The sequence below is a fragment of the Salmo salar genome, chromosome ssa11 (assembly GCF_905237065.1).
Source record: "Salmo salar chromosome ssa11, Ssal_v3.1, whole genome shotgun sequence".
In the NCBI taxonomy this organism is placed as follows: Eukaryota; Metazoa; Chordata; class Actinopteri; order Salmoniformes; family Salmonidae; genus Salmo; species Salmo salar.
Genome location: NC_059452.1, coordinates 78136214 through 78154684, shown reverse-complemented (window position 1 = coordinate 78154684; position 18471 = coordinate 78136214). Strand labels below are relative to the sequence as shown.

Genomic DNA, 18471 nt, shown 5'->3' with positions numbered 1-18471 from the left:
CATTCCTGTAAAGATTAGAGAGGGTCTCATGTTAAATACTGTTGAAGTAATATGGCTACAGGTTCATCTGCCTCACCTAAAGCCCATTCTGGTGGGAAGCTGCTATAGACCACCAAGTGCTGACAGTGTGTGAAATGCTTGATAACGTATGTGATGTCAACAGAGAGGTATATTTTCTGGGTGATTTAAATATTTACTGGCTTTCATCAAGCTACAAACTCAAGAAAAAGCTTCAAACTGTAACCAGTGCCTGCAACCTGGTTCAGGTTATCAGTCAACCTACCAGGGTAGTTACAAACAGCACAGAAATGAAATCATCAACATGTATTGATCACATCTTCACTAATGCTGCAGAAACTTGCTTGAAAGCAGTATCCAGATCCACCGGATGTAATAATCACAATATAGTAACCATATCTAGGAAAACCAAAGTTCCTAAGGCTGGGCATAATATAGTGTATAAGAGGTCATACAATAAGTTTTGTAGTGATTCCTATGTTGTTGAATGGTTATATTTGTTGGTCCTTTGTGTGTAATGATGAGCAAACAGACACTGCACTTGACACATTTATGAAATAGGTTATTCCAGTTACTAATAAGCATGCACCCATTAAGAAAATGACTGTAAAATCCCCGTGGAATGATGAGGAATTGAAACATTTAATGGTTGAGAGGGATGAGGCAAAAGGAATGGCAAATAAGTCTGGATGCACAACCGATTGGCAAACGTATTGCAAATTGAGAAATCATGTGACTAAACTGAATAAAAAGAAGAAACTACACTATGAAACAAAGAGAATATATCTGACCAAATTATGAAGGAGAAGCATTGTACTTTAGAATTCTGTAAAGTGAGTGTGGAAGAGGTGAAACAATTATTGTTGTCTATCAACAATGACAAGCCACCGGGGTCTAACAACTTGGATGAAAATTTACTGAGGATAATAGTGGACGACATTGCCACTCCTATTTGCCATATTTTCAATTTAAGCCTACTAGAATGTGTGTGCCCCCAGGCTTGGAGGGAAGCAAAAGTCATTCCGCTACCTAAGAATAGTAAAGCCCACTTTACTGGCTTAAATAGCCGGCCAATCAGCCTGTTACCAACCCTAAGTAAACGTTTGGAAAAAATTGTGTTTGACCAGATACAATGCTACTTTACAGTAAACAAATTGACAACAAACTTTCAGCATGCTTATAGGAAAGGACATTCAACAAGCACAGCACTTACACAAATGACGGATGATTGGCTGAGAGAAATTGATGATAAAAAGTTTGTGTGGGCTGTTTTGTTAGACTTTGACATTATCGATCATAGTCTGCTGCTGGAAAAACGTATGTGTTACGGCTTTACACCCCCTGCTATATTGTGGATAGAGAGTTACCTGTCGAACAGAACACAGAGGGTGTTATTTAATGGAAGCCTCTCCAACATAATCCAGGTAGAATCAGGAATTGCCCAGGGCAGCTGTCTAGGCCCATTACTTTTTTCAATCTTTATTAATGACATGCCACTGGCTTTGAGTAAAGCCAGAGTGTCTATGTATGTGGATGACTCATCACTATACATGTGAGCTACTACAGTGACTGAAATGACTGTGTTAGAGCCAAATAGCCAATTTGTATTTGTATACAATAACCAGAGCATTATTAGTTGAATTATTAGTGTGACGCCATTATTGGAGATTAATACTCCAACAAATAAGTTAGTCCTAAATATTTCTAAAACTAAATTCACTGCATTTGGGACAAATCATTCACTAAACTCTAAACCTCAACTAAATATTGTAATAAATAATGTAGAAATTGATCAAGTTGAGGTGACTAAACTGCTTGGAGTAACCCTGGATTGTAAACTGTCATGGTCAAAACATATTGATACAACAGTAGCTAAGATGGGGAGAAGTATGTCCATAATAAAGCGCTACTCTACCTTCTTAACAGCACTGTCAACAAGGCAGGTCCTGGTCAGGTGCCACAAAAAAGGACTTAGGAAAATTGCAATTGGCTCAGAACAGGGCAGCACGGCCGGCCCTTGGATGTACACAGAAAGCTAATATTAATAATATGCATGTCAATCTCTCCAGGCTCAAAGTGGAGGAAAGATTGACTTCATCCCTACTAGTATTTATGAGAGGTATTGACATGTTGAATGGACCGAGCTGTATGTTTAACCTGTTAGGGCTAGGGGGCAGTATTTACACCGCCGGATAAAAAAACGTACCCGATTTAATCTGGTTACCACTCCTACCCAGTAACTAGAATATGCATATACTTATTACATATGGATAGAAAACACCCTAAAGTTTCTAAAACTGTTTGAATGGTGTCTGTGAGTATAACAGAACTCATTTGGCAGGCAAAAACCTGAGAAGGTTTCATGCAGGAAGTGGCCTGTCTGACAAGGTGTTGTTCTTGCTTCTGTTTATTGAAGAGTCAGGATCTTAGCTGTAATGTGACATTTCCTACGGCTCCAATAGGCTCTCAGAGCCCGGGAAAAACCTGAACGATGACGAGGCAGCCTCAGGCTGAAACACATAATCGCCTTTGCCAAGTGGCCCATCAGAGGACAATGGAATTAGGCGCGTGCCCGATTCGACCCGTGATATATTTTCCTTCGGCTGTTTATCTAATTGCAGATTCCCGGTCGGAATATTATCGCTTTTTTACGAGAAAAATGGCATAAAAATTGATTTTAAACAGCGGTTGACATGCTTCGAAGTACGGTAATGAAATATTTAGAAATCTTTTGTCACGAAATGTGCCGTGCGCACGACCGTTATTTACCATTGGGATAGTGTCTAGAACGCACGAACAAAACGTCGCTGTTGGAACATAACTATGGATTATTTTGGACCAAACCTACATTTGTTATTGAAGTAGAAGTCCTGGGAGTGCATTCTGACGAAGAACAGGAAAGGTAAGACCATTTTTCTTATAGTAAATCTGATATTGGTGAGTGCTAAACCTGCTGGGTGTCTAAATAGCTAGCCCTGTGATGCCGGGCTATGTACTTAGAATATTGCAAAATGTGCTTTCACCGAAAAGCTATTTTAAAATCGGACATATCGAGTGCATAGAGGAGTAATGTATCTATAATTCTTAAAATAATTGTTATGCTTTTTGTGAACGTTTATCGTGAGTAATTTAGTAAATTGTTAGTAAATTCGCCGGAAGTTTGCGGGGGGTATGCTAGTTCTGAACGTCACAGGCTAATGTAAAAAGCTGTTTTTTGATATAAATATAAACTTGATTGAACAAAACATGCATGTATTGTATAACATAATGTCCTAGGTGTGTCATCTGATGAAGATCATCAAAGGTTAGTGCTGCATTTAGCTGTCTTCTGGGTTTTTGTGACATTATATGCTAGCTTGAAAAATGGGTGTCTGATTATTTCTGGCTTGGTACTCTGCTGACATAATCTAATGTTTTGCTTTCGTTGTAAAGCCTTTTTGAAATCGGACAGTGTGGTTAGATTAACGAGAGTCTTGTCTTTAAATAGCTGTAAAATAGTCATATGTTTGAGAAATTGAAGTAATAGGATTTTTAAGGTATTTGAAAATCGCGCCACAGGATTCAACTGGCTGTTACGTAGGTGGGACGAATTCGTCCCGCCTGCCCCATAGAGGTTAAATTACTGTCGCACAGCTCGGACACCCATGCATACCCCACAAGACATGCCACAAGAGGTCTCTTCACAGTCCCCAACTCCATAATCAATCAAATGTATTTATAAAGCTCTTCTTACATCAGCTGATGTCACAAAGTGCTGTACAGAAACCCAGCCTAAAACCCCAAACAGCAAGCAATGCAGATGTAGAAGCACGGTGGCTAGGGAAGACCCCCATAAAATGGACAAAAATGAATGGGAACATATTGGCACTGCACGAATCATACACCCTAATGACAATACCACCCAATTTGGACCACATTCATCCAAATCATATTGCAAATTTCATATGGCAAATGTCAAGTGTCACACCCCAAAAATCCTATAGATGGCGAGCGTGCTCCACCATGGATTTTCTTATTGCAAATGTAACACAAGTCAAGACCCAAGAGTCAAATTTTGAAAAAAAAAAAAACATTGAAAACTCATCACCCCCTTAAAAAAGTTCTTTCTGGACCATTTTTTGAATTTCTTTTGTTGTTGTCAATTACACATGTATAAGAGCTGTATGAACATACATTTGACATATTTTATTGACATTTTTTTAAATTATTTTGCTTGTACATAAGGCACATGTTTTGTCCATTTGGAATATGATTTCATAGGAAGTCAAAAGTGACTTTTTTTTCTTTTTTTTGCCAAATGCCATTAGAAATGTCCAAATGAAATGTCCAATTATTTTTTGGTCAATTATACATGTATGAAAGTATTGAATGTGCCAAATCACAGCAAATATCCAATAGATGGCGAGCGCGCTCCACAGTGAATTTTCGTATTGCAAATGTAGCACAAGTAAAAACCCAAGAGTCTAATTTTGAAAAAATGATTTTTTTCCGAAAACTTATCACCCCCTTAAAAAAGTGCTTTCTGGACCGTTTTTTGAAATTCTTTAGATTTTTTTTGTCAATTACACATGTATAAGAACTGTATGAACATACTTTTAACCTCTTACATCTAGACGTTCCGCTAGCGGAACACCTGCTCCAATATCCAATGATGGGCGTGGCGCGAAATACAAACTCCTCTAAAATCCGAAAACTTCCATTTTTCAAACATATGACTATTTCACAGCATTTTAAAGACAAGACTCTCCTTTATCTAACCACACTGTCCGATTTCAAAAAGGCTTTACAACGAAAGCAAAACATTAGATTATGTCAGCAGAGTACCCAGCCAGAAATAATCAGACACCCATTTTTCAAGCTAGCATATAATGTCACATAAACCCAAACCACAGCTAAATGCAGCACTAACCTTTGATGATCTTCATCAGATGACAACCCTAGGACATTATGTTATACAATACATGCATGTTTTGTTCAATCAAGTTCATATTTATATCAAAAAACAGCTTTTTACATTAGCATGTGACGTTCAGAACTAGCATACCCATACTAGCAAACTTCCGGGGAATTTACTAACAATTTACTAAATTACTCACGATAAACGTTCACAAAAAGCATAACAATTATTTTAAGAATTATAGATACAGAACTCCTCTATGCACTCGATATGTCCGATTTTAAAATAGCTTTTTGGTGAAAGCACATTTTGCAATATTCTAAGTACATAGCCCAGCCATCACGGGCTTGCTATTTAGACACCCAGCAAGTTTAGCCTTCACCAAAATCAGATTTACTATTACAAAAGTTTGATTACCTTTGATGTTCTCCGTCAGAATGCACTCCCAGGACTTCTACTTCAATAACACATGTTGGTTTGGTCCCAAATAATCCATCGTTATATCCAAGCGGCGTTTTGTTTGTGCGTTCTAGACACTATCCGAAATGGTAAATCAGGGTTACGAGCATGGCGCATTTCGTGACAAAAAAATTCAAAATATTCCATTACCGTACTTCGAAGCATGTCAACCGCTGTTTAAAATCAATTTTTATGCAATTTATCTCGTAAAAAAGCGATAATATTCCGACCGGGAATCTGCGTTTCGGTAAACAGAGGAAAAAAAAGAAAGACGGGGGCGACCAGTGCCCGCGCCTAAGCCCACTGTCCCCTGATCGGCCACTTGACAAAGGCGATAATGTGTTTCAGCCTGGGGCTGGAATGACGACATTCAGCTTTTTCCCGGGCTCTGAGAGCCTATGGGAGCCGTGGGAAGTGTCACGTTACCGCAGAGATCCTTTGTTTTGGAAAGAGATGTCAAAGAAAGCCAATAAATGGTCAGACAGGCCACTTCCTGTAAAGGAATCTCTCAGGTTTTTGCCTGCCATATGAGTTCTGTTATACTCACAGACACCATTCAAACAGTTTTAGAAACTTTAGGGTGTTTTCTATCCATATCTAATAAGTATATGCATATTCTAGTTACTGGGTAGGAGTAGTAACCAGATGAAATCGGGTACGTTTTTTATCCGGCGGTGTAAATACTGCCCCCTAGCCCTAAGAGGTTAACTGTTAAGGGTTAATGCCACATGGTCATGGTTAGGCTTGCACAGATCGGGAGGACCTCAGGAACATTCCTGAGGTCGAATTGTGCTTCTAACCCTAACGGTTCTCTCGTTGCCACCCAAAAGCACTTGAAATTTAGGGCCAGGCTTCATTTTGGGCCTACTTTTATTCAAGGTCGCTGCACTCAGACCAAGCGAGCTACGGTCAAGCGAGGCATCTCGTTGAACTCGGCACAGCCTAGAGATAATGTTAATGCCATTGCAGGCTCTGTGTGTCTTTAAACACCGCACTGTGTCACTCCATCCTTGCTGTGTGTGTGTGTGTGTGAGAGAGAACCTTTCTTTGACATCAGTTTGAAGAAATGACTGATTTACAGTTCATGAGGGTTGCCTAATCACACATATGAAGTTGTGGAAAGATCTGACCTTTTTAACCCTTCGAAACAGCCCCTATGACACCATTTTAAGGCACTTCTGGCTGACACAGGAAGCTGAAAGTGAACACATATCCTCCTTGGGTTAGGCTCTTATAGAATATTACGTTTTAAGTCTTTACGTTAAGAACTGACTTATTTACAGAGGGTTGAACGAGTGTGTGTTATTTCAGAAAATCACAGAAATCTCACAGAGCTCCGAAACCCGCCTTATCGGATTCATCTGAACATGCTGCAACTGGATCTGTAACTTTTTTTGAAAAAAAAGTCATTTTTTTGAATATCACCAATTTGACATTGTATGATTTCTCTTAAATGACGATCGATAAATGTCTGGTTCTTTTTTTCATGACACCGTAGGCTCATGTACTTTGACGTGAAGTGGTCAAATTAGCGCTCTATTTTCATTTTTGACCTTTAATCCCAGAGAAATGGCCTTAACTCAAAAAGCATTGAGGCCTCGACTCCATCTTGTTCGGGGCCAACTGCCCATTATGCCAAACCAATGCTCACCAAGTGTCGTCTTCGAAGTCTTTTCCGTTTAGGAGAAAAGGCCACGTCATGATTGGTGATGTTTGTTACATTTGCAATATGATTCCATTCGCCCTCCTGTGGTATAATCCGGGACAGGTGAAAAATGACCAAAATATGAAAATTTTGTTAAACGGAAACAGAATGTCCGAGAGACTCTGTTCGATGACTTCCCGGAAGATCCGGCCCCGGTGCACGGCCCGACGCCGTCCGCGAATTTTACAAACGTTCGCGGACGTCTAGTAAGGGACCGTACATTTGCAATATGGACTTTCTCATTAATCATACAGCAAATGCCGAAATGTTCCCTTCATGTATGAAAGGCCAGAACCAAGGAAGAAACCTAGAGAGGAGCCATGCTATGAGGGGTGGCCAGTCCTCTTCTGGCTGTGCCGGGTGGAGATTATAACAGAACATGGCCAAGAAGTTCAAATGTTCATAGATGACCAGCAGCGTCAAATAATAATAATCACAGTGGTTTGTCGGGGGTGCAACAGGTCAGCACCTCAGGAGTAAATGTCAGTTGGCTTTTTTTTTTAATCGGATAGTGTGGTTAGATTCACGAGAGTCTTGTCTTTAAAATGGTGTAAAATAGTCATATGTTTGAAAAATGGAAGTTTTCGGATTTTAGAGGAGTTTGTATTTCGCGCCACGCCCATCATTGGATATTGGAGCAGGTGTTCCGCTAGCGGAACGTCTAGATGTAAGAGGTTAAAAGTATGTTCATACAGTTCTTATACATACGCAAGCATCCCACTTAGCCCATAGAGGTTAAAGACAAGACTCTCCTTTATGTAACCACACTGTCCGATTTCTAAAAGGCTTTACAACGAAAGCAAAACATTACATTATGTCAGCAGAGTACCCAGCCAGAAATAATCAGACACCCATTTTTCAAGCTAGCATATCATGTCACAAAAACCAAAACCACAGCTAAATGCAGCACTAACCTTTGATGATCTTCATCAGATGACACTCCTAGGACATTGTTATACAATACATGCATGTTTTGTTCAATCAAGTACATATTTATATCAAAAACCAGCTTTCTACATTAGCATGTGCCGTTCAGAACTAGCATTCCCACCGAACACTTCCGGTGAATTTACTAAAGTACTCACGATAAACGTTCACAAAAAACATAACAATTATTTTAAGAATTATAGATACAGAACTCCTTTATGCAATCGTGGTGTCCGATTTTAAAATTGCTTTTCGGTGAAAGCACATTTTGCAGTATTCTGAGTAGATAGCTCGCCATCACGGGCTAGCTAATTTGACACCCACCAAGTTTGGTACTCACCAAACTCAGATTTACTATAAGAGAAATTGGATTACCTTTGCTGTTCTTCGTCAGAATGCACTCCCAGGACTTCTACTTCAACAACAAATGTTGGTTTGGTTCCAGATAATCCATAGTTATATCCAAATAGTGGCGTTTTGTTCGTGCGTTCAAGACACTATCCGAAGGGTAGCGAAGGGTGACGCGCGGACGCGTATCGTGACAAAAAAATTCAAAATATTCCATTACCGTACTTCGAAGCATGTCAAACGCTGTTTAAAATCAATTTTTCTGCGATTTTTCTCGTAAAATAGCGATAATATTCTGACCGGGAGTCGTTGTTTTCATTCAAAGACTGAAAAAGTAAAATGGACTCTTCACGTGCACGCGCGCACACCCGTCTCATTGTTCTCAGATCGACCACTTACCAAATGCGCTAGTGTTTTTCAGCCAGTAACTGCAGAGTCATCATTCAACGTTCTGGCGCCTTCTGAGGGCCTATGGGAGCCTTAGAAAGTGTCACGTTACAGCAGAGATCCTTTGTTTTGGATAGAGATGACAAAGAAGGCCAAGAAATGGTCAGACAGGGTACTTCCTGTACAGAATCTTCTCAGGTTTTGGCCTGCCATTTGAGTTCTGTTATACTCACAGACACCATTCAAACAGTTTTAGAAACTTTGGAGTGTTTTCTATCCAAAGCTACTAATTATATGCATATTCTAGTTTCTGGGCAGGAGTAATAACCAGATTAAATCGGGTACGTTTTATCCGGCCGTGAAAATACTGCCCCCTATCCATAACAAGTTAAAGTCACCAAAAATGTGAATATTATCTGCCATGACTATAAGGTCTGATAGGAATTCAAGGAACTCAGTAAGGAACACTGTATATGGCCCAGGAAGCCTGTAAACAGTAGCTATAAAAAGTGATTAAGTAGGCTGCATAGATTTCACGACTAGAAGCTCAAAAGACGAAAACATCGGGGGGGGTTTTTGTAAATTGAAATTTGCTATCATAAATGTTAGCAACACCTCCGCCTTTGCGGGATGAGCGGGGGATATGGTCACTAGTGTAACCAGGAGGTGAGGCCTCATTTAACACAGTAAATTCATCAGGCTTAAGCCATGTATACAGTCAGGCCAATCACATCAAGATTATGATGTGATTTATGTAGTACTCTGTGTAGAACTGTGCGCCTTCCATAGTCATAGCACACTATGGGAGGCGCACAGTACTACATACAGCCATGACTACATGGAACTCTATTCCACATCAAGTAACTGATGCAAGTAGGGAAATTGGATTTAAAAAAAACAGATAAAAAAAATAAACATTATGGAACAGCGGGGACTGTGAAGCAACACAAACATAGGCACAGACACATGCATACACACACACAATAACATACGCACTATACACACACGTACACATGGATTTTGTACTATAGATATGGAGTAGGTGGAGTAGGGGCCTGAGGGCACACAGTGTGTTGTGAAATCAGTGAATGTATTGTAATGTTTTTAAAATTGTATAAACTGCCTTAAATTTTGCTGGACCCCAGGAAGAATAGCTGCTGTCTTGGCAGTAGCTAATAGGGATCCATAATAAATACAAATACAAATGTCATAAAAGTACTTAATGGCAGACTCTGAGATTGACTTCTTGACAATGATTTATCTTCCATGTTTAATTGACGCTGTCTGTCTGGCAATGTCTCAGGCTGTATGGAACAAGTCTAGACACATGATTCATCAATGCTAACATTGAGGCTTAAATGATAGGTGTTGAATATTTTCTCTCCACTGAAAACGCACCTTTATAAGTGCTGTTAATGGCCCCACTTTCTCTCATGTCGAGAGACAAAGCCAGAGGCCAGACATACATTCAACTCTGGATGCAGGGGCGCCAAATTAATTAGCTTATGCCACCAGGCTTAGTTAATTTTACATGGCTGCTAATAAAATTAACATATTCCTTTGCTTTGAGTCCTGCTGGCCTCAATTAAGTTAGTGCTGTACATGTCTATCAAAGTGAGCGAGCAAACGCCCAGGGATGATGGTGACGGGGCCAAAACAACAAGTGGCAATTATCACCATACTTCCTGATTGCATTCAGATGATTATTCTGTGCCATGGTAACGGTGCGTCTCTGGGTATTAATGTCAAAATAACATAAACTAATGAACGTTTCCTCCCCAGAGTTGCCGCTTACCTTTGATCACGCCTACAATTTAGATATAATCTACCTGTCACATATACTCCCTCTCCGGCCTCTAGGTCATCAGGCTGCTGATTATCCCACACACCTGTCACCATCGTCTCGCGCACCTGCGCCTCATGACACTCACCTGGACTCCATCACCTCCTTGATTATCTTCCCTATATCTGTCACTCCCCTTGGTTCTTTCCTCAGGTGTTATTGACTGTTTTCATGTCGGTGGGTTGTTTGTGTTACGTGTTTATTGTTTCATTTATTTATTAAAACACTCACTCCCTGAACTTGCTTCCCGACTCTCAGCGCACTCGTTACACTACCTTTTTAAAAAGCTGTCTGCCTGTCTGGGCATCAAGATACTGTTCCTTTCTTAGCTCCCAGTAAATAGCTTTTTGGCAAGGAACAAAATGAAAGAATCTCTTACGGGAGCCAGTGATTCATATTCATAATGTAGGATCACTGTCATGACAGTAATATCAGCTTTGCTTCTTTCAGCCTCAGATGGCATTTCTATCCATCAGTACTGCTCTTTAACCCACAGCAGTTGTCCACTCCACAGCCTATCAATGTTCTTTGATCCCTGCTTCCCTCTGCCAAAGCTAATCCACTTCATTTGGAGCTGGTATGGGAGTCTCAAGGTGTTACATCAATGACTTAATATGATGTCCATCCACAAATTAAACTCAACCTATTTACCCATCGCCAACAGGGTCTCACCACTCAGCATTTTCCAGACCCAGATGCTGGTATAAAATCACATTGATGAGGAGGGAGGATACCCCCTGGCCTACCTAGTTTACACCCACCTTGTTTACGCCCCTTGTTTGCATTCTATGTGGCTCCTTTTGAACCATGCTATAACGCCAGCAGTCAAATTGATCCTTTACTCAGGGTTATCCGTCTTACAGTAGGTAATGACTGCAGATGACAGTTTAGACTTGATCTGAGCTCTCTCTCTGACCGCCTGCCATTATAATGACTGAGGGAGTGAGAGAGCGGTAGAGCGGGAGGGAAAAGAGTATGGCAGGTTAGACGTCACTCTCCCCTCGTCGGGAAAGGTCTTGGTCAGAGACTGATAAATGTTAATTACTGGACCTGACATTAGCAGACAGAGGCCAGAGTACAGGCACACAGGCTGCAGAGTGCCCTGGTATGAAAGGGAATTGCTGTGTGTGTGTGTGTGTGTGTGTGTGTGTGTGTGTGTGTGTGTGTGTGTGTGTGTGTGTGTGTGTGTGTGTGTGTGTGTGTGTGTGTGTGTGTGTGTGTGTGTGTGTGTGTGTGTGTGTGTGTGTGTGTGTGTGTGTGTGTGTGTGTTTCTCTCTCTCTGTATTTGATCATTTTTTGACTGTGCTTGCAAGATGAGTAACCTTGCCTTATACGTGAATACTTGTAAGTTAGCTCAATGGGCTAAATTGGTCTTGGTATGTGCTGACAACCCATGTACCCAGTCAATACCCAGTCTGTCACACGTTGAAAGTACAGTGGTAAGATGACATGAGGACCTCAAGCCTCTGAAGTTTTCACATCGTCTTCCTGTCCAGACATCCGAAGACATCAGCATACTTGTCAAGTTGCTGCATACCCTCCATTCCCCCCCAATCCATCCAGTAATTGATACAGATTGGGCTAACAGTCTCTCAGGTGGAATCAGACCAATGCAGCAGCACCTGTCTTATGCAGCTCATCAATACTTTAATGATTTAGTTTCTGGGTGAACACGTCCTCTGTGAACCAGCGGGTAGCAGAAGGGCTGCTAAACACAGCCAAGTGCTCTCAGGAGATGTACTTGCTCCCCACGTCCCAGATACTCAAACAGCCATTCCGATGCTGCAGTCAGTCAAGCCTCTGAGTTGGACAGCCAATAAAGTTCAGTCAACAGAATCAAGATGGCTATCAAATCAAATCAAATCAAATGTATTTATATAGCCCTTCTTACATCAGCTGATATCACAAAGTGCTGTACAGAAACCCAGCCTAAAACCCCAAACAGCAAGCAATGCAGGTGTAGAAGCACGGTGGCTAGGAAAAACTCCCTAGAAAGGCCAAAACCTAGGAAGAAACCTAGAGAGGAACCAGGCTATGAGGGGTGGCCAGTCCTCTTCTGGCTGTGCCGGGTGGAGATTATAACAGCACATGGCCTAGATGTTCAAATGTTCATAAATGACCAGCATTGTCAAATAATAATAATCATAGTAGTTGTCGAGGGTGCAACAAGTTAGTAACACAAGAGTAAGTGTCAGTTGGCTTTTTCATAGCCGATCTTTGAGAGTATCTCTACCGCTCCTGCTGTCTCTAGAGAGTTGAAAACAGCAGGTCTGGGACAGGTAGCACGTCCGGTGAATAGGTCAGGGTTCCAGCAGGTCTGGGACAACAGGTCTGGGACAGGTAGCACGTCCGGTGAACAGGTCAGGGTTCCATAGCTGCAGGCAGAACAGTTGGAACTGGAGCATTCAGTCACTTATCCTGCATGAAGTTTGTCAGAGTGATATATCAGAAGTGTGCACTGAGCAGGGTATGTCAATTAAGACATGATGAGGATTAGGACTTATGATGGGTAATTATGTTTGTCTGTCTCTGTGTGTGCGGATTTGTTCCCTTCATCCTATTTTGGGATGTGATCTCACAGCGATCAACCTTCCACTCCAAAGCCATTCATGTTTTTTAGATCAAGGGTTCTTGTGAGGCAATGTTTAGCAACCCTGCTACCATTACAGTAATGGACAAAGTGCATCTCTCAATGCTCTATGAAAGAGGACACCAAACAACATAACCACTCAGTTGTTTCCGCGAACAATGAATGAAAGACCAGGTTTTTTAACATCTCCTCAAGTCTACTTATGTAAATACTCCTGGGCAGATGGAAGCGATAGGAAGAGATGGGTAGGACACTTTCCCCTCCAAATTCACACAGGTCATTCCTCCTGTGACGGCCAGCAATTGCTGGTTAGCTCAGCGGAGATCCCAATTTTAGCTCCAGGATGGTGACAATTTGAAAAAATGAAAAGGTAGATTGTGCTGATTTATAGTCCCATTTAACCATGTTGCATGCCCTAGTTTGAAAGGTCTGTGGATAGTGTTCAAACAAAGATGTCATACAGTATCTGAATTCCTCCATCTTTATGCACCTTTGCCGTTACAGTATTCTTTAATCTGCAGTATTCTACTGCTATCTATTCTGTGAAAAATTATATTTATTTGTTAATATTATCTTCTGATTCTAATTATTATGTCTTTTAACTATATGCAATCTATTAGCTTCAAAATGTAAGTAGGTATATCTAGCTGTCCGATTACATGATCTGATGGAATGGCTTGTCCTGCACTTTGTAAAAACCCAGAGTGCATTGAATGAATGTTGGAAAAATATCTTGGTTCCTTTCTAAACATAGCACTGTGAATTCAAAAAGAACTTGGCAAAACAGTTGAGATCTCATTCAAATGTGAGGGCAGTGTGAATACAAAGATAACTTAGTTATTTAACTTAGTTTTTTACACCAGAGTTCACTTTAAAGAGTACTGAGGCAGGTTATTTTAAAGAGGACTATATGTGAAAACACCCAAAGTGAAGAATAGACAGCTCACAGTGGTTGTCAGTGCTTGTACAATGAGCCTTTATCCTATAGGGGGCACTGTTGAATCTTATGAAGGTCCCGTACTGTAAACTGTGAGACCGACACAACAGGTTATACGCAACTGTGAGGACTTATGTCGCATATATCATAGCTGCTCTGTGTTGAACTGATGAGAGAATAGCCTTTTAATACTGTAGGATGAAAAATAGAGGGATTGTAATGGTGATTCATACTCAAAATGACCGGGGAGGTGAGGTGAACTGAACCATTGCAGTGATCAATTTCTGGGTGTCAATCTCAAATTTAACACGTGCTTTTCTCACCCCTATTCAGTGACTTAGTTAATTACATTATATATTATATTAATACAATAATTAAAGTATTTTGGCAATTAGGCTACATATGGTCAATTTGCGCGCACGTCACACCCCATACTCAGAATTTGCCAATCCAGCGTGAGCGTTCTATCTCATTTGGTTTCTCTGCGGAGCCGGCAGATCATGAACTGCCATCGTTGCAGAGTGGTGAGAGGAACACGAGATGAATTCAACAATATTCACTTATTTTACACACGAAAAGTAGGACTATTAAAAGCATGATGTAATCTTATGATAGCATAACTGTCATATTGATTAACCTCTGAGGGCGAAATTAATGAATTACAAATGAGCTTGACACATAAAATCTTAGCCTACTCAGGTAGAGAGTATTTTACCGCTGAAGATCTGTCGACATACCGTGTTGAAAACGTTGATAAAGAATTCTTATAGAGAAATTAGATGAATTTTTTGGAAAGACACTCGACGTACCCTATGCGTAAAAGACTGTAGGCTACGACGCGCAACTAAAAATGGACCAGCAGAAAACGCTTGAAGGACATTTTACAAAAATGAACATTATCTTTGATTAATGCAAAATATTAGATCGTTTTCATCAGTTGTTTTTGCAATACAAAAAATAACTGCAGCGTGTTATGTCAAAGACCAGCGTCGGGAGGCACAACCAGTGATGTAGGAATCATAATCTGCGCAACGGACACACCTGTAATCAACCGTCAATAAAACATACACGAGGTAACTCTAAACCGGGCCAATATAAGTCTTAAATCCTTTAGTCAATGCAACGTGTTGCAGGGAACAAACAATAAACAGATTCATTTAGGATCAATTCTATTTTGTTGCATCAGGGGTGAATACTGGGACGGACCGTTATTCCCCAGGAGTTGCTCATTTCCCTCCTCGGCACCATTCGAGCAAGACATGTCGCACTGTTTGGGTACCTGTCGTTTCAGCGATGGCTGTTGACTGTCGGACTTTCGTCAGCTTCCAGCAATCGTACTGAGTAGATACATCAATTGTTTACTGAATGGAAAACGTTTATCCTGTTAGTATTTGAAAGAGAGGAGAGAAAAGTTTTTGTGCAAACTTTTGGCACCTTCCCTCGGGAACGTCGGTAGTGACCGGAGCTGTCTCGCTTTTTCCCCCTTTCTGTGCGTCTGGAACTTTCTGAATCATCGGAAGGAAAGATGACTCTTCTCTGTACACTGGGGCTCGCAGCGGTCGTGCTTTTCGGAGGTGAGAAATTCTCATAATCCACATTCATAAATAAGAATAATAGGCTATACTACATGTTCAGCACATGCGCGTCACACACACGTTTTCTTTCAGGGGGAAGCGATGCATTCTGTAAAAATTATTTACATCTAATTTAAGTCTGTCTTCAGTTATCAGTATCCATCATGTCCATTATATCCACTACTTAAATTGCCCTTAATGTAGTAGCAATCATATCGACTTTCTCTCAGTTATCTTCCGGACATCATTTTCTAATGAAAATATATGATCTCAATGTGAGTCATCATGAACAAGGCTAAGAATAGGCATGGGTAACATAAATGTCAAGCTCTTTTTCCTTGAAAGTGGATGACTAAGTTAAATATGGAATAAGAAGGACTGGTTAGATTTGCTTATAAGATAAATGGGAAGTATTATAATCAAGATAGAGATAGAGAGGGAAGAAGTAATTTGTTAGACAGTGTGTAGTGACTGCACTCTACTAAATGTGTAATATTCTAAATTGAGACAGAGCAGAATATCAATATTTTAAGGGCTGTATTGTGGGGATTGTGAATGGAGCTAGAAATAGCTTTATAATTGTTGCTGGTGTGTCCCACCATGGTTTTGAACCGCAGTCATGTTCTATAAACCTAATGCTGGGGCTGAGACTGAGAGGGAGTCTCTGTCTGAGCATGTACTCAGAATGGCTGCTTGTCAAAGCCTGCAGGTGTGAAGAGGGTGTCTGCAGGGCTCTAAAACCAGACCAAATGCATATGCGACTAAATATTTTGCTGTGTGACCAGGAGTTTTATTCTGGGAGCACTGTGTGACTATGAAAACAATCTCCCAGATACAGTTAGTTGTTGTAATGATAAGACATCTGTACCTTTGTTTCCAAGCTTCCTAAAGAATCAAGCCAGTGCAGATTCGTTAGCATCATGGTTGCACCAGTACTACAGCAAAAAAAAAACTGTTTGCACAACCAGGTCTCAACATCTGACCCATATTACCAGCACACCTTTTTATTTTCCTATAGTAGAAAGCTACTGTATATCCACCAATTTTTCCATATTTGTGTTTTTTCATCAGAAAGGAATGCTTAGAGTAACCTTTGTGTGTATAAAATATTGCTGTCCTCAGATTTTGAATGAATAGATTTTAGATGTATTACAATTGGGGATTTTGCAAAACCACCTAGTGATAGGTTTGAAACAAATACATGTCTGTCATTTAACAACCGCATGCATGCCATGATTCGATCTGGGAAAAACACACCCATCTCTTTCATAAGTTCTTTAAACAAAAGATCTAATTTACCAACATTTCTGAAAATGTGTATATATAGCATTTTGGAATGAAATTCTTAATGTTTTCAATACCTTAAATCTGGCCAGTCTCCTGGGATGTGGCAGTGGGAGTGAGAAAAGGGCTGAATTGATTCTGTCCTTAGTTGGCTGTCTGCCTCCTGGTGTGTGGAGCCTCAGGGGATGTCCCTGTTCAGTCCCACAGACAGCTCTCCCTGGAGGGGTAGAGGAGCTCTGGGGGCTGGGTGGTCTCTTTTTAAGATTAGGATCATGTATATATACACTGTTTTTAATGCCACATGCAGTAAAATGTGTTGTTTTACTGGAAATCACAGTTGTTTTACTAGAGCAAATTAAGGTTATGGGCACATAGACAGATTTTTAAAAATATTGTAGGCTCAGGGATTCAAACCAGCAACCTTTTGGGTACTGGCCCAATGCTCTAACCACTAAGCTACCTGCCGCTCATCATCCATACACAGCAAATTGGTCAGTGTTGATTTTTCTGTGTAATATTTCTGTTGATTCAGGAGTGAAATTCACTCTGTAAGAGTGAAATGAACACTCAGTGGTGTGATATACCCCCCAGTGTTGGTGTTAATAACCAGAGTTATTGTTTTAGACTGTGGAGACTAAAACAGTTCCATAAAAACCACACCCAATATTATCATATTTCCCAGCATGCTCTACTGAAGGTTGATTTTTCAAGGATTTGTTTTTAATATCTGTGTTTTTGCATGTACATTGATTGATTAATCTTCTGCTACAAATGATAAGTAACATACAGATTTCTAAACTAATCCAATCAGTTAGCTAGATATATTGCAACTGTTATTTAAGTGGTTATTCCTGGTTAAATGGTTAAGGAAGTAATTTAAATTATAATTTTAAAAAGTTTTTTAACCCTTGATAGTCTTTCTGAATGCAGGTTGCAGGTGAATAACAATTCCAACTGTTGCATATCCTAACTCTGGCTGGATTCCAATAGGAATTACACCACTTTGCAAGACAGCATTATGTGACTAGCAGGCCTGATGTGCCTGTAAACCAGGAGTTTCCGAACATTATTGTGTTAGGATGAAGCTAGGCCATTAAAGTAACCCACTGGGCACAGACGTCAATTCCACGTCTAAACTAAGCAAAAAAAGAAACGTCCCTTTTTCAGGACCCTGTCTTTCAAAGATAATTCATAAAAATCCAAATAACTTCACAGATCTTCATTGTAAAGGGTTGTTCAATGCTTGTTCAATGAACCATAAACAATTACTGAACATGCACCTGTGGAACGGTCGTTAAGACACTAACAGCTTACAGACGGTAGGCAATTAAGGTCACAGTTATGAAAACTTAGGACACTAAAGAGGCCTTTCTACTGACTCTGAAAAACACCAAAAGAAAGATGCCCAGGGTCCCTGCTCATCTGCGTGAACGTGCCTTAGGCATGCTGCAAGGAGGCATGAGGACTGCAGATGTGGCCAGGGCAATAAATTGCAATGTTCG

At 40.4% G+C, this 18471-nt stretch overlaps 1 protein-coding gene across 1 annotated transcript in view; it reads left to right on the top strand.

Annotated features, from left to right (window-relative positions):
- Positions 1-14645: 14645 nt before the first annotated feature.
- LOC123725188 (transmembrane protein 132C-like) overlaps positions 14646-18471 on the top strand; it is a 69786-nt gene continuing 65960 nt past the window's right edge. Inside the window, exon 1 of the mRNA XM_045689956.1 lies at positions 14646-15685. Coding sequence (XP_045545912.1) covers positions 15637-15685 — 49 coding nt within the window. The 5' untranslated portion in view covers positions 14646-15636. The remainder of the gene's footprint in view (positions 15686-18471) is intronic.